At 42.5% G+C, this 16,200-nt stretch overlaps 5 protein-coding genes across 13 annotated transcripts in view; all 5 read left to right on the top strand.

Moving 5' to 3' along the window:
- Positions 1–1,318: 1,318 nt before the first annotated feature.
- On the top strand, positions 1,319–2,698 carry LOC6610450 (serine hydrolase-like protein). The gene is made up of 2 exons (XM_002034995.2): positions 1,319–1,536; positions 1,663–2,698. Exons 1-2 carry the CDS (start codon positions 1,531–1,533, stop codon positions 2,581–2,583), a joined length of 927 nt encoding a protein of 308 aa, XP_002035031.1. The 5' UTR covers positions 1,319–1,530; the 3' UTR covers positions 2,584–2,698.
- Positions 2,699–2,827: 129 nt separating this feature from the next.
- On the top strand, positions 2,828–4,084 carry LOC6610449 (probable serine hydrolase). Of its 2 annotated transcripts, none has more exons than XM_002034994.2 (2): positions 2,828–2,911; positions 2,964–4,084. In XM_002034994.2, the coding sequence occupies exons 1-2, from the start codon at positions 2,885–2,887 to the stop codon at positions 3,906–3,908; spliced, it is 972 nt and encodes a 323-aa protein (XP_002035030.1). In that variant the 5' UTR covers positions 2,828–2,884; the 3' UTR covers positions 3,909–4,084. The 2 variants fall into 2 exon arrangements, with proteins under 2 accessions (XP_002035030.1, XP_032573923.1); XM_032718032.1 differs by having other exon boundaries at positions 2,837–2,911; positions 2,976–4,084.
- Positions 4,085–4,435: 351 nt separating this feature from the next.
- Positions 4,436–6,038, top strand: LOC6610448 (probable serine hydrolase). The gene is given in 3 exon segments (XM_002034993.2): positions 4,436–4,882; positions 5,008–5,788; positions 5,791–6,038. Coding segments are annotated over 3 exon segments (969 nt in total). The 5' UTR covers positions 4,436–4,858; the 3' UTR covers positions 5,955–6,038.
- A 93-nt stretch (positions 6,039–6,131) lies between these two features.
- Positions 6,132–8,195, top strand: LOC6610447 (probable serine hydrolase). Its single transcript, XM_002034992.2, has 2 exons — positions 6,132–6,828; positions 6,968–8,195. The coding sequence occupies exons 1-2, from the start codon at positions 6,805–6,807 to the stop codon at positions 7,979–7,981; spliced, it is 1,038 nt and encodes a 345-aa protein (XP_002035028.1). The 5' UTR covers positions 6,132–6,804; the 3' UTR covers positions 7,982–8,195.
- Positions 8,196–11,894: 3,699 nt separating this feature from the next.
- LOC6610445 (muscle M-line assembly protein unc-89) overlaps positions 11,895–16,200 on the top strand; it is a 45,494-nt gene continuing 41,188 nt past the window's right edge. For 2 of the 8 annotated variants that reach the window (XM_032718016.1, XM_032718020.1), the window contains exons 1-5: positions 11,919–12,014; positions 13,792–14,090; positions 14,676–14,871; positions 15,028–15,141; positions 15,199–15,373. In XM_032718016.1, coding sequence (XP_032573907.1) covers positions 13,924–14,090; positions 14,676–14,871; positions 15,028–15,141; positions 15,199–15,373 — 652 coding nt within the window. In that variant the 5' untranslated portion in view covers positions 11,919–12,014; positions 13,792–13,923. Of the gene's footprint in view, positions 12,015–13,791; positions 14,091–14,675; positions 14,872–15,027; positions 15,142–15,198; positions 15,374–16,200 lie in introns of those variants that run through there. The other 6 variants (XM_032718018.1, XM_032718017.1, XM_032718015.1 and 3 more) reach the window with 5 other exon arrangements.

The raw sequence follows: 16,200 nt of genomic DNA, 5'->3' as shown, positions 1-16,200 counted from the left end.
ATAAATCATGGCTGCAGCTTCTTGCACACCCGATCTAAATGCATAAGGAAATTTGGGCAAATGCAAATTAAGCTTAGAACAGGAATCAGATATTGCTGCATAGAAACCACAGCCAGTCGAGAGGAAAGACAGCGGAAGGGAATCGCACTTGGATGACAGACAGCCGGGCAGGATGAAGTTCGTCTGAAATGGAGAGGAACGTAAAGTACACACAGGAGAACTACTTTTGAGTAACATATACAGTTGATAGAAGGATATAGGCACATCGTCCTGCATTAAAGCAAAGAACTACTCTCCTATGGATTAGTTAAAAAAGAAACAAGCAGGTATCTTCGACTCCAATGAATTTTTCCAGGCAAACGTCGCCAAAGCCCTTTCAGAAAAATGGAAAAACGTGCTCGTTGGTGTTAAAAAAAGAGTGAGGAAAAAGCTGAACTTCAACCAGGCACATGACCACCACTCCAGGCCAACATGGCGTAACCGAGTGCATCGATGTGGACACGGCAAGTGGAAAACTCGATTCTACCCGAGAGTCACGTAGTAATCGACACATTCCCAAAATCCCACGGCAGTTTATTGCGACCGGACGTCGATGACCGACCATCAGGTGGTCCAAACTGGGCAAAGTGATGATACAGAAGAAAGTGGTGATTTTGCGTTTGCAACTGATAAGAGGATCATCGCCCGAATTTAAAAAACCAAATGCTAATACATAACAGCACAGTTGAATTGTGTTTGTTTACCTACACCAAAAACCAAATGCTAATACATAACAGCACAGTTGAATTGTGTTTGTTTACCTACACCAAAAACCAAATGCTAATACATAACAGCACAGTTGAATTGTGTTTGTTTACCTACACCAAAAACCAAATGCTAATACATAACAGCACAGTTGAATTGTGTTTGTTACCTACACCACCCTAATCTCAGAAGTATATTATTAGATTATTAAGTTGAGTGCGTCGTGCGCCCAAAAATTCGCTCTTCGACCTTAACCCACGAATACCTGTGGGCGAATTGGAGCACGAAACCGAAGCCAAAGAGGAATTTCATAAAAAATATCAAGTTTTAAGTTTCTTGTTTAATTTAATTCCGCAGCACAAGTTTGAACATATTTATTTTATCAAGTCTTTGAAATAAAAGTGTTTTGCTATAATGGGTTAATTCCTGTTTTTTTGCACTAATACCATCCGCCAGACTACTGCGTTCTGTCTCATTTTTGCTCATTAAGGGATATGTTTCACAGATTTTATATTGCATGGGTGATCATGCTGATCATTGTCACGAAAACAATTTAGTCGCTAAAAAGCCGTCGCAGTTGCAAGTCGTTGCTAAAAATTTTGGCAATTCACATGTGATATGAATATAAGATAGTAAAGATAATACTCTGTCAAAATAACTGGATTAAATCTATGCATTCAAAGCTGTTTGAGACGTCAGAAACGGTTGTTTGTATAAGAATGAAAAGAGAATTTTATTAGAAAATTACATTTTCGGTGGAAGAAATTACAAAAGTGCAAAGAAACAATGGATGTAAGTCATCAAAACAAAAAACAGAAAATTGTGTACTTATGCAAGTGGAATATTTCATACTCTTGCATGTAGTTTATCCCTCAAAAATGGATTTTAAATTGAATAATTATTTTTTCTATAATTTAGAAACGCCTGCAGTACGAAGAGGTGATAATTCCAGCACCTTGGGGTCACATAGCAGGCCGTTGGTATGGCAATCGAGCTGATAGACCCATTTTGGCAATTCACGGATGGCTGGACAATCTTGGGACCTTCGATCGGCTGATTCCCCTGCTTCCCGACTACATAGACGTGCTGTGCATCGACCTACCCGGACATGGTAGATCTTCTAGGCTTCCGCCGGGTGTGCCCTACAATGTCTACGACTATGTGTTCATCATACCGAGGGTGATGAAGGAGTTCGGCTGGTCCAAGGTCTCCTTAATGGGTCATTCCCTCGGAGGAGTGATGAGCTTCATGTACGCGGCCATGGCTCCTAGTACAGTCGATATGATTATATCACTTGATGTACTGCTTCCGCGGAGGATCGAGGATCCCAGCAAGTTGACCAAGGACATAGAGGGTTATTTGCTGGAGGAGAGGCGACAGGCGGATGGCACCGAACACGAGCCGCCATCGTTCACCTTGAGTAAACTGCGTCAGACGCTCGCCAGGAACAGCAACAATTCGGTCCCGCAACACCTGGCCGATCACATGCTCCATCGCCAGGTGGCCAAGTCACACATGTACCCGGAGAAGGTATTCTTCTCCAGAGATGGGCGTGTAAAGTTCTACCACATATTCGACATTGAAAACGGACTCGCTCTTGAAATGGCGAGGCGCATTGAGAAGAAGCCCTATCTGGTCATCAAGGGATCCCTTTCGCCATTTGTGGGACCCCGATGCGACGAAACGATGTCCATTCTGTCCCAGAATAACCCCAACTTTGAGTTCTACGAGGTGGAGGGCGGCAAGCATCATGTCCATCTTCATGCCGCCGAGGAGTGTGCCCGCTACATCGTTCCCTTCATCCGAAATCACAGACCTCCAAGAAGTAGCAAACTTTAAGTTGTAGGAAACACATTTTTGGGAATAGTAAAATAAACTAGAAATTGAGGGGTACAATTAGGTCGTCATTAAGCCACCTGCAAGCCTATGAGAACACCTGTTTCCCCTGCTTTTAGATTGTATTGTGCGTTTTGTAATCAAAAAGCTTTTATGTCGGAAGCTTTTTTAAGTATCTCGATTACTGATATTGCAAACATTACCGCCAAAAAGCAGCAGCAACATAAAAATTGAAAGAAGTCGATGACTGATTGTTAAAGCAGAAAGACGTTTGAAACGCCGTATCCTGCAAAAACTAAAAACCATGTTGAAACAACTTCCAGTTACCAATGTAAGTGAGGAATAGATTCTGTACAGAATTTCATAGAAATTTCATTTCATAGAAATTTCTGCAGTGCCAGGAGCTGAAAATTCCTGCTCCTTGGGGCTACATTTCGGGACGATGGTACGGAGATCGAACGGAACGCCCCATCCTGGCACTACACGGATTTATGGACAACCTGGGCAGCTTCGATCGCCTGGTTCCACTGCTACCCGATCACGTGGGAGTGCTCTGCATCGATTTACCAGGACATGGAAGATCCTCGCCCCTGCCTCTAGGAATTCGCTATGATGTGTACAACGACGTGTTCATTATTCCGCGGATTATGAAGCATTTTGGCTGGGTGAAGGTTTCCCTTATGGGACACTCATTGGGCGCCTTCTACAGTTTTATTTATGCGACAATGGCACCCAACACAGTGGACATGGTCATTTGCATAGACTGTGTGCTGCTGCCGAAATTCGACAGTGACGTTGCCCTCGAAAGCTTCCGCAGAAACCTGGAACAGCACATGGTGCAGGATGAGATCCTGGCGAGCGGCAATCTGCGGGAGCCACCCAGTTACAAGCTGCCGAAATTGGAAATGGCAGTCGCCAATGGCACGCTGAGTTCGGTGACCCCCGATTTGGCCCAGCACCTGCTCCACCGCCAGGTGAAGGAGTCAGGACTGAATCCGGATTCGTTTTACTTATCTATAGATAGACGGATCAAGTTCTACAACTACTGGGACATTGGTGCGGAACTGAGTGCCGATATGGCCAGGGGAGTTGGAAAGAAGCCCTTTCTCATTATCAAGGGATCCATGTCGCCCTTTCTGGGTCCTCACACTGACGAAGCCGTTTCCATTTTGGCCCAGGATAACCCACACTTTGAGTTCTACGAAGTGGAAAACGGTACCCATCACGTTCACCTGCGATTCCCCGAAGAGTGTGCGAAGTACATGTGCCCCTTTATTCAGTACCACCGACCTCCGTCGAATGCAACTCTGTTCCGAGGAAAGTTATAGTCAAATCAAACCGCAAATAATTTAGTTTTAATAGCATAAGCATGAATTCCGATCTTGGGATCGCGAGTTTACTCTAAGAATGTGCAGTAATCAATGTTAAGATTAGAGTCATTAGTACTGTATTTATGAATGATTAGTTGTCACGCTTTTTTCATTTCGAAACGTAATAAAAGTGTAGCCGCTTTGTTTATTAATATACGGTATTTTTAAGTTGGCAAATAATCTCTACAAGCACTTAACGTGCTTTTGTAGGCATTTTGGTTTATGCGGTGGTGTTCATAATTTCAGCAGATGACTTTGATTAGATGCACCACAATATAAGTCAATTGAGAAGAAATAAGGATACAATGTATCAAGATCATTTCCGACTTAAATTCGCCTTATAAACTAAATCCAAATTTTTGGACCTTCCTTTAAGATAAAAAGTAATATTTAAATGTAACAGATCTCACATTGCCATTCGCCACGAAACACTCGGAAGCTTTTTCTCTCATCAAAGCTTATTCATGTTTTTGTTATTCGACCTCGGCAGTCAACTTAAGCGCTCGCGAATTGCTAGATATTTGTATTTTAATAAATGAAGAACAAACTAATGTACATAAAAAATAGTTAACAACAACTTGAGGTGATAAAGAACGCGAAGATCATTCTTTGGATTTTATACACTATAGTTTTAAATTGTAGTAAGAGCTCGTGAGAAAATACCACTTAGAACACAATCTTATCTCGCTCTCTTCAATATTACTTAAGAGTTTTAATAGAGTATAGAAAGATCTCTTTATGTTTTGAGTTTGAATAATAAGCAAACCCAACATAAGACAATATGTTAGTTTGCGGCAACATGTTAAAGCAGAAGGACGAGTAGAAATTTAAACGGAATACAAATAATTTATAGCAAATTAAGATAAGAAAAGCCAGTTCTACTTGAATCGAATCGAGAATTAAGTGCAATGGGAACTTTGTCACTGAGCGATGTAAGTATATTAGTAGATTAATAGACAACCTTTACCCTCCAATTATTAATTTGTTACCTTAAGTATAAGTCAACCATTTGTTGTTAATAGTTAAAAGTGAATGATACAGTTTGTGCATCTTCCAGTTCGAAGCTGTGAAGATTCCTGTACCCTGGGGTCACATTTCTGGACGTTGGTACGGAAATCGGAACGAGCGACCCATCTTGGCCATTCACGGATGGCTGGACAACCTGGGAACCTTTGATCGGCTGATTCCCCTCCTACCTGACTATCTAGGAGTACTCTGCATCGATCTGCCAGGACATGGAAGATCCTCGCACTTGCCACCTGGAATGTACTACAGTGTGTACGAGTACGTGTTCACAATTCCACTGGTGATGAAGGAGTACGGATGGTCAAAGGTCTCTCTCACTGGACACTCACTGGGCGGAGTCCTATGCTTTATTTACGCCTCCCTTGCTCCTCACACCGTCGATATGATAATCTCCCTGGACATACTGCTCCCCTTGAGAACCGAAATAGACTACATGGCCCTGAGCATAGAGAAACAACTAGTGAATGTAGAGCTACAGAAGCTGGGAAATTATAGTGAGCCGCCCTCCTACACCCCCACCCAGTTGGGAAAGGTGCTGGCCACGGGAAGCTTTAATTCCGTATCCCCGGACCTGGCAAAGCACCTGCTCCACCGCCAGTTGGCCAAGTCGAAACTGTACCCCGAACGGTTCCACTTCTCGAGGGATATTCGAGTAAAGTACTACCACTACATAGACATCGACGATGGTCTGGGGGCAGAAATGGCGAGGCGTATCATCAAGAAGCCATATCTAATCATCAAGGGCTCCTTGTCACCATATCTCTCCGACCGCAACAACGAGGCTATGTCGATTTTGGCCAAGGATAATCCGCACTTCATCTGCATGCCGCCGAGGAATGCGCCAGTTACATTGTGCCATTCATCCAGCATCACAGACCTCCTGCGCTGACCTCCTGGGCTGTGGCCGGAAAGGATGACAGATCGAGGAAACCAAAGGGATTTCTCGCATGGACCAACAAAAAGCGCAGCAAGTTGTGATAATTATACACTGTATCGGTTATACACTGTAAAGGTTGTAAAGTTTGAGAACGTGAAGTATTAAATTTAAACTATCATATTAAACCATATTTTTTTGGATAATTACATTTTACACATTGTAGATAATCTGATAAAGGCAAATTCTAAAAAGCATAACAAAATTCTAATCGGTATTAAGGCAGATACTCAAGATAAATGTGGAAGTGGTACCACAATCACTGGACCCAGTCTAATAATCAAAGTGCAAAGGGCGATCGTCTTATGTGAACTTTGTCTTTAGGCGAGTGAGTAAGCAAATAAATAAAATCATAACAAACGGAGATAAGAACAATTGGACCATGCGACCCTCGTAATGCTTTTTCGGTGAACTTTGGTAATTAGCATAGTGCCAGCTACAATTTTTGATTAAATTCTTACAATATTTTGAAGTTTTTCGGAAGAATAGGTATTCAACAAAAATACCAGTTAATACAACAAAAAAAATGTATCAAATTAAAAAAAAAAAATGTTCACCCTGAGCAAGCGCGAATGTAAACAAAGCAAAAAATTGGAAATACTTTTAATCAGCTTTTTTAAAAACAAATTCTTCGCTCTCTTAAAGTTGTTGATTTGTTTCGCGCCAAAAAAAAGTACTCTTTATTTCGGCGTGTTTACTCTTTAGTTCGCTTTCAAAAGTGAAAAAACAATATTAGGAATTAGTCGTAGATCAGCTGTTGTAGCCGAAAGAGGTGTGATCACCGAATCGCCAAGTTTGCAGGTGTTTAGATACTTAAGATAACACGCGGTGACTTCATTTCTGGAGTTTGTACCAATTTACAGACGGGCAGAGGTCAGCAAACCACCAATCAATATGGGAACTATGTCTCTAAGCGATGTGAGTATGCCAGAAATAATATTATAGACAAATTATAGGCAAATTTAGTTTACAGTGCAGAAACTGAAAGTGTGTAGTAAAATACTTAAGTTCAGAGTGTTTTTAATGAAAATGGTAACCAGTATTGCTTTTTTTGCAGTTCAAGGAAGTTAAAATACCGGCACCTTGGGGTCACATCTCCGGATGTTGGTATGGTAATCGAACGGAGCGACCGATCTTGGCGATTCACGGATGGCTGGACAATTTGGGAACCTTCGATCGGTTGATTCCTCTGCTTCCCGACTACATAGGAGTGCTGTGCATCGACCTACCCGGACATGGAAGATCCGCTCGCATTCAGCCAGGAATGCACTACGCCGTCAACGATTACGTGTTAATCATTCCTCGAGTGATGCAGGAGTACGGCTGGTCGAAGGTCTCATTGATGGGTCACTCATTGGGTGGCATCATAAGCTTCATTTACACATCGTTGGCCCCACATACAGTGGACATGGTCATCTCACTGGACATATTGCTGCCCTGGACACCGAGCCCCAAAACGGTTATTAAAACTTTGGCCCACAGCTTGGAAAAGCACCTGGTGGAAGAGGATCGTCAGGAGGAGGGTAACCTGCACGAGCCTCCCTCCTATACCCTTGCACAGCTGAACGAGGTCCTCGCCAAAGGAAGTTACAACTCGGTGACCCCAGAGTTTGCCCAACACTTGCTTCACCGGCAGGTGTCGAAGTCGCAACTCTATCCAGACAGATTCTTCTTCTCCAGAGATGGGCGAGTTAAATACTACAGCCTAACGCAAATGGAACCTGGATTTTCTGAGGCGTTGGCGAAGCGCATTCGGAGAAAACCCTACTTGATCATTAAAGGGTCAAGATCTAATTTTGTGGGAGTTAGAACCGAGAAGGCGGTCGCCATCTTACGCCACAACAATCCGCACTTCGAGTTTTACGAGGTGGAGGGAGGTACCCATCACGTTCATCTTCATGCCGCCGAGGAGTGTGCCCGCTACATAGTGCCGTTCATCCGACATCACCGACCTCCGGCACTCACTTCTTGGTCCTTAAGTGGCAAGGAGCAGCACCTAAGTGCCGAGGAGAGGCGGCGACAGCAAGAAAGATTCTTTAAAAGGAGCACACACGCTAAGAGCAAGCTGTGATGTATTTTATACGAATCCCTATGGTATAAAATTGAATATTCTATACTAATAAGATAGCTTCATAGGAATAACTAGAGCATATATAATGCATCGTTTAGTACTGTTGAAATATCTCAACAATTTGTATTACAGCTCAGGTTTAGCTACAAATCCTTTTAATGATATTAATAAAACAAGACTGCACAGCAGCTTTCAAATAAGTTCGCATTGCAAATCCTTGCCGTCTTTAAATTAAAAGGACTCCTTTAGCCCATCGTACTCTTTAAATTGCAAACCCAGTATGAGATTCCCCTACTTACTTACACTAAGTGTTCAATAATAGTTGCCAATTTCTCCAACTGCTGCGTAATTGTAGATTATTTCAATGACGTCAATGACTCAGAAGGCAGTTGTACATATATGTACATATGAGAATATATATTTCCTTCCTTCATGTTCTTGTTAGAGAGTTTCCTTCTTCCCTGCTGTTATTTAACTTGCAATTTAAGCAATTTTAAGCAGCTTACAGCTTGAGCGCATTAGAACAATTAGCGCAGTCGATGCCACAGATATCGATGCCATGGAACAAAAAAAAGGTGAAAGTTAAGCAGCATCCAATGACAATAGAAATGATATGTAGTCCTTGAAAGGAACTCAAAATTTTCCTTACATCAAGTATGACAAGCTTAAATAGTTCAGAATCCGAGCTATAGCTAGTAATCAGTCAACCAAATGTATGCAAATTAAATTCCTAAAATTCCAGCGAAACTTTTCTGTCATCGGAAAAGTAGACTGCTTCATTGAAAATGTATTTTCCAGCAGACGGAGTGGATTTTCGTTGCCTACCTTTAGGGCGACGCCTAGTAACGAAATGCGGGGAAATGCGATTATGGAGTGGGTGTGGAAACCGGAGTGGCATTTATTAATTTAAACACTTTGTTGTTACACAGGAAGTTGTTGAGTTTTAAACATTGGTATCGCATAATTTTCTTGTCATTTGTTTTGATTGGCCCATATTAATATTTATGGCAGTAGCTTCTCCATTTTGTGTCATCGCTCGGCTGGCTAATTCAATCAATTAACTTTCGAGTGAAAAGGCCCAGGGAATATAAGAAAATTCAAGAAAATTCCCTCCTTACACTATCGATTTTGCCATTTCAGAGAATCAAAACTGCCCCCCACACATATGCGTACCACATACACGTGGCATATTTCGCCTGTAATCAGAGACGCCACGGGGTTCCCCCATTCATTTTTTGGCGCTTCGAAGGTGGAAGCCATAAAGCCTTTACGGCATATGCCTAGATTTGCAAATTAAAGTGGGTTGGCCTGGCTGCCGGGCTGCCCGACTCGTGTGCACTCCAATTCCCTTTGAATGGGTGAGCAACTCGAACGCTTTCCGCCTCCGATTTCAGCAACAATTTCTTTTGGTGTGATATTGGGTTAAGCAGCCTTAAAGAGGTTAAGGAAATCGTTCGAGGAACGACGGATCTGCTGGTGTTTTGGTTTCGGGTTTCCCTGGCTAATGGCCGGGAAAGTTGATGAATTCGCGGGGCAACCTTGGGCGGCACTTAATGAAAGTGAAAGAAAGCCACCGTTTTCACTGGATTAACGTTGTTTCTGTGAAATAAAGATTTACGGGAATTCAGCCAGGAAACTTGCGCATACCTTAAATCAACTCGGCGTTAATTGCAAAAAGTTCCAAGAAATATTATAGGCAAACCCAAATCCCGCATTTGGGTTGCATGTTTTGGGCTAAATATATTCTCAGAGGTCCTGTTTAATATTCACTAAATAAGGTAATTTACAAAAATAGAACTACAAAAAAATATGAAATGCAGTTGGATGGGAAAACCTAGTTAAAGAAGATTTACCAACCATAAACTTTTACCGCAAACGAGAAAAGTGTTCAAGGTGAAGTCCGTAAATTTTGCCGGCAAACTTTAAAGCGATTCTGGAGCACTTTCAATGCGGAATGCATACGTCCAATAAACATCACCTGGCACTCCTTTAGACGGGCCCATAAAACGGCCAGAACTACCACACTAAATGATTTAAAACGAGCCACGGACTGCCGAGACTCGAGACTCTCTGCTCCCTCGGCCTGATTGAAATGAATTGGTGGAAAACCCTTAAACCGAATGAATTATGCAGAGGCCTGGCGTGGGGCTTTATAAACCAAACTTAACGAAAACTGTTTAAAATGCGAGCCGGCCATCTCGAATATTTCCAGCTCGGTGCAATAAATCTGAGGCCACAAACTGCACTCGATTGCCCTGCCACATGCAACGTTCCCGCTTTTCTCAGCCAAAACGTGTGCGCAATTTTCGCAATTTTCTAATAGCCGTTAAAGCTGTCGGGGTGGGGGAATCCATTCCTCGTTCTCCGCCAGTAACATTAACAAAAATAAAAAGGAAAACAGAAGCTTTTCACGTCCGATGATGCCCAGTTGAATGACTTCTTGTTTTTTGCTCGAACGGAAGTCCTTTCGACGCCATTTTGCGGTCGGCTATTGCAATTGAGTGCAGCCCTGACTTCATCAGCTTCCAGTTCCGCTCTGCTCAGCCCCCTAGAATCCCTCAAGGAGCTCAAGGATACGTGCCCGGGCACTCTGGCACGCACTTTAAGTTTCATTAAACAAAACCATCGCGCCTAGGCCTCCGAAGATTGCCTATAAATTCATGGAAGTCAGTGAAATGGAAAGCAAAATCTATGGCGGACGCAATTTGGTACAGTGTGCTGTCGGAAAACTAGATGTAATCGATACTAATAAACGAAATGCAGATAATAATTAATAATAATTAATGTTTGGTTAGATAAAATGTTTTTTTTGTTAGTTAACTTTTAAATCATCTGTCGAAGCTTCACTGTATTTCTCGCCGTTTTCCGACACTGCTGACACAGCAGTGGAAATCCGTTTGCATTTCAGTGAGTCCGGGCTGTCGGGTGGGATTCCTATTGCCAGACCCACATTCCTTGGACGACCATTAAATCTGCAACAATTTACTTGTGATTGACATGTTTATAAGGGTCGTAACCCACAGAACCCCTTCCCTAGACCGTTTTTCCAGGGAGTGACCCTTTTCTGGTGGAGATGTTTGTTTTTGTCCCCTTTCATAAACAAGTGAAGCCTAAAACGGTTCTGGACTGCTCCTTTTTTCATTTACCCCGCAAAGAGAAATAAATCTTTGATATTTGTGCTGTCAGGGAAGCATACTAAATATCCTTCTGCACTTTCCAGTACGTTTCCTTTGCGAGGCGGAAGATGTTCAAGTGGACAACAATTCCTGGCATTGTCTGCAAACTCCCAGCACACACAATTAAAAGTTCCCACGTCAAGGGATACATGAATAAAACAACAAAACGAGTGCGTGAGGCAGGAAATTTAACTGAATCGAACGGATAATACCCTAAAAAACATTTGACTGAGAATCGAAAATGAATTAGGAATAAAAAGCATTTAATCACAACTTATCAACTTTAGAACTCGTATTTTAATGAACTCGCCAAATGATCATCCATATAAATAAATTCCCACACATAAAACTCTCTTGCCAAGTTCATCATACCCATAAAAGTAGAGAAGAAGTGGAAGTAATGAAAATAAAAAAGTGCTCCCACAGAATCTCCGATATCTCCATTGGCAGACAAAACGCATGTTTTGTATTAATTTTGCACTCGGAAGAAAAGAAATCCCAACCGGTTTGCAAGGCGCCCCCCCAAAAAGGGGCAAAACGTGCGGGTAATAATCAGCCAGTGCAGTAAAAAATAAAAAATACAAAATACTACAGTTCACGATCAATTGGAATGCAACAAAAACAGCTGACATGCAAGCAACTGCAACTCGAACGCCCTTCGAGCCGCAACTCGAACCGAAAACCGGGTTGGCAACGATCGTGGCTAAGATCGAAACTTAGATTGGAAACTTTCAGTTGAGCGCGAGAATTCCACGCGGGCGGACGGGGCGGATGAACGATATCGGTGGTGTCTTGTCGGTGTTATTCAGGTGTCGAAAAGAGCGATAAGAACTAAATTCGTTTCGAAATACTGAGAAGTAAGACCCCAATCGATAAGGAGTCGCTCTGTATGTCAAAACCAAGTCGAGTTACTTCACATGGAACAACACGCAAAATGAACTGAAAACTCATTTCGAAACAGCTGAACACATTTGTCAGCTGTTAAAACAAATTTTGTGTGGAGAAATGCTAATGAGTTTCGTTGCTGCTGCCGCTGAACTTTTCAATTAATTCAACAGCCCGTCGTCGTTGGCATAGATCTTATCGCCATATCATAAAACAAAAATAAAAAAGCCCAGCCGAGGAAAACAAAACCCAAAAAAGTTCTCAAGAAAGTTTAAAGAAATTGAAAGAAAACAACACAGCAGCTCAAACGGTTTTTGTTGCTGCTGCCATCTATTTTTTTTAGGCCGAAAGGTGTGCCCGATTCCAAAGATTCGAGGCATTACGAGCCCCACGGGGTTCTCAATTTTCAGCTACCCTTTTCGTGAGTTTTTCGCTGAGCTCGGTGGGATATAAAAATATAGACATAACTCCGCTCATATTTGCAAGTATTTTTCGTACTGACATTTGAAACCAGAAGTATGTATGCCCCATTCCAAAGTTGCTGCTGCAAGGTTGTTTTTTACCTGTCCTCTGCCATTAATTGAAATCCAATGCGGAAGGGGCGTAGTAAAGTGCATTGAAAAGGGGTTTTTGGTAGGGGCCAACCGACCGCTATGACAATTATTACATCTTCCCAAAAGCGGGCAAACAAACAGGTTGCTCTCGCTCCTGCCATCAAAACTCGCAGTCAAGCCAAGTAGTGCAAATTGGTTAGCATAGAACATAGAACATAAAAACGGGAAAGGAAGTTGGGCCTGCAGTACCGAGCTTTAAATACACTTATAAGGCAGAAATTCAAAAATATACTTTGATTTGAATAAGTGACTGCTGCAAGTGCAACTTTCTATAATAGCAATTCTGGTATTATATAACTCGAATCTACTTGGAAAAACATATATATCAAGACATTAAAAAAAGAGTCCAGCAGATATCCAAATACTCTTGGGTAGAGTAAAGAATAAGCGGAGCAAGATGGGGCAGACTGAGAGACAGGAAAAGAGGCATCGACCACTTACGCATAACTGTAAGATAGACTGGCAGCAAACAGGATTTCTGGCACGTACTTCTGGCTCACAAGTGAAAGAATTACTCGGCTCTTTTCCTCCTCTATGTACCATATACATGCCACATAGCGTTTGGGTCTGCCGCGCCCCTTATCAGCCGACAAATTAAGTTCAAACTGCTGCTGCTGGCCGGCATGGAAAAGAGCTAAAACTCCAATTTGTGTCAAAATACTCATGCGCAAAAATGGAATTTTTCCATTAGGCCAGAGAGATAGAGACCCAAACTGAAAAAGCCAACAAAAAACTCCTAAACTAACATGAAAACAGTGAAAATCATGTGGAGAGACTAGCTAGGCACTGGGAGAAATTGGGTGGATCGTAAAAGTATTTTACAATAACGCCATTCATAGATTTATTCGTTAAATGAAGTAGCGCTGATTGGTTCGGGTAAATGGCCTGTAGTTATTTAAGCCAAACTATCGATTTAAGCGTTTGACAATTTTCCTCGGTGTACCGGACTAAAGTAAAGTAAAGGCAACCGAAGTTTCAGGCTGCAACTTGTCAAACGTGTTCCCCAACAAAGTCTCGCGGTATTTGGAAATGTGCAGCATTGTGCAGCGGCAAGAAAAACAGCAGCAGCAGCCACAGAAACGAAAACAACTCGCATAACTGTGACTTGTATTAATTTTCAAGCTTTTCCAAACAGCCAACTGCAAACAAAAAGAAAATCCTAATCCCGCGTTCTCTCAGCAGCAAAATGTTCGCGGCGACAAGAGGCTCAATTAGCATTTAGAAAAGCCGCTTCGTCATCGCGATCCCATCATTAAACTCCCTATAGATGGAGGAGGACGTACTGAATGCCCTGCAGACGCGCAGTGCTTACTTATCCGGCGGATTCGATCGCCAGAAGCGCATCATCTTCGTTGTCAACGCGTTCAACGATCTGCAGCTGTGGAATCGCCGTTATCTGCAGGTGACTCTGGACTATCTGAAGCGGTCTCTCAGGTGAGAATCGGGAATTAAGTGGTATTAGGCATTTGCCATTAGGCACAGAAACTTTAGAAACCGGCAGTGGAAATGCCGACGACTCATTAGCATATGGCCGAAATATGCAAATAGCCCGCAGATGATGAAGGTTCATTTTTTGTCGCCTTTAATGCATTACTTTTCATTAGACACGGCTCTCTGGGAGGAGTCTGAAAACGGGTTTATTTATATGCTAAGTGCCAGAGATTTAAAACCGACTAAATAATTTAAAATTTCTGAAGTCAAATGATTTGTCTTGAATGGAAATTGCTTTTAACATCCCTTAATATTACTTCGATTATATTAGAGTCCATAAGATCAGAGTAACTTGATACATACTTCAGTCAGTTTAAACACACTTTCATTTCTGTTAAATACATGGAAGAAGCCACATGAATTATGGATATATTGATTGTGATCAATCAACTGGCATGACTTCCCCTGAAAAAGAGTGGGGAAGCCAAAATCCTAAGCCAAATCCTAACTGGCAAGCTAATGAAGCGCTTAAAGACGCTTTCCTTCAGTCCCAAACCGATTAAACAACCTGGCATTAATCTCTTCCAGCGCTTCGGTTTTACAGAATGGCGTGAGTGTGGTGGTCAATGCCCAGGAGAGCAGTTCGCGGATATCGCGGCAGCAGGTGCGCCAGATTTACGCCCTCTTTGGGGGCGACATCAATGTGGATCTGTATCTAGTCAGGGCGGAGGGCTTCTGGGAGAAGCATGTGGAGCCGTGCACCAAGTCCCAGGTCAAGGGAGAGGTGAGCTGATAACTTAGATTGGAGGATCGGTTCCAATTAAACCGATTTATTTCATAATAAAATATGTGATAACCATTAACACCATAATAAACTGCAACCTAGTAATTAGAGTTTTAACATTGTACTCATTATTTTCTCACTGTGCTCTCTAAATAGCCGCTGGTGCTGTCGAAGGCGAGGCTGTTCAAGTTCATAGAGCCGCAGAACCTGCCCGAGGAACTGGGCGGCACCTTGCAGTTCAACTACGATCTGTGGCTGCAGCAGCGCAAGGTAAGTGCCCCAATTTATGCACCGTTCGAACGGCACTTAATGGCTATATTCTCGCAGTCCATCGACGAGTTCACCAAGTCGCATGTGCAGACTTTGTCTTCGATGGAGAAACTGTTGGCTCTTCTGCGGGAACACAAGTCTCTGCGGCCGGCGGAAGCGGATGTGGAGCTGAAGAAGTGCGCCCAGATGCATGCCGGTGTGCAAAACGACATAGAGTCCGCCATCGACTTGGGTGAGTCGAGTTCGTCGCTTGAGTCTTTTGTTTTTTGTTTGCCCGCGAGCAATTAACATAATTCGGTTTGCCCTCGAAGCAAACGAGTTAAGTGAGACAGACAGAGACGGGAAGAAAGACACACATGTGACAAGTAAATCATTAAATTTTGTGTGTGTGTTTCAATTAGAAATGATCCACGTTTGGCAAACTCGTTTTTCGCGCCGTTTGTTGTCGATTTTATTGTGGGTTGATTTTAACGGCACTGAATCACATTGAAATTGCCTTTGGAGAGCTTGTATACTGAGGCCTACAGAAGGTCTTTTAGGTAGAAATGCGGCTTTTGATAAGATAATTTCAAAATCTACAGTTTTTACGGGGTTGAGTTGAATAGTCTTTGTTTTGGCTATGATTTGACAATTGAGAATTGTTTGTGAAATTAGAAAGATTGATTGATTGGAAATGGCAGACATTCCGAATATTATCAGTTTTCGCAAGACCTTAACAATCATGACTTCATGAATTCCACATACTAATACAAAATTTATGAAAGCCACAGCTAAGAATCAAATACTTTTCTGGCTTCATTAAGTTATTTTCGAGAATTATTTGCGGTTGAGGATCATTGCGCCGTGAGCAAACCGTGTTTCACACTGTTCACACTTCAATTTCGAACAACGACTTCAAATTCGACCGAGTTCTGGTTTGAGTGCGTGGGTTTGGCAAAACGACAACCAAAGCAACAACGACAATCGTGACCTTTCACTTACAGCCACAAAAATCGGTGATGCGCAACGAAATGGTGGCACATGCCACAGTCCAAAGAGCCAGACTGCGATTTAAAACCA

This window comes from Drosophila sechellia, chromosome 3L (genome assembly GCF_004382195.2).
Source record: "Drosophila sechellia strain sech25 chromosome 3L, ASM438219v1, whole genome shotgun sequence".
Lineage (NCBI taxonomy): Eukaryota > Metazoa > Arthropoda > Insecta > Diptera > Drosophilidae > Drosophila > Drosophila sechellia.
This window is presented reverse-complemented; position numbering and strand designations above follow the sequence as displayed.

What these genes read in the sequence shown, in the direction of transcription:
- LOC6610449 (XM_002034994.2), top strand. Translation starts at nt 2,885, where the DNA reads ATGTTGAAACAACTTCCAGTTACCAAT. An exon ending in AACAACTTCCAGTTACCAAT is followed by an intron (nt 2,912 to 2,963) that starts GTAAGTGAGGAA and finishes TTCATTTCATAG; the next exon opens with AAATTTCTGCAGTGCCAGGA.
- LOC6610447 (XM_002034992.2), top strand. Translation starts at nt 6,805, where the DNA reads ATGGGAACTATGTCTCTAAGCGAT. An exon ending in GAACTATGTCTCTAAGCGAT is followed by an intron (nt 6,829 to 6,967) that starts GTGAGTATGCCA and finishes CTTTTTTTGCAG; the next exon opens with TTCAAGGAAGTTAAAATACC.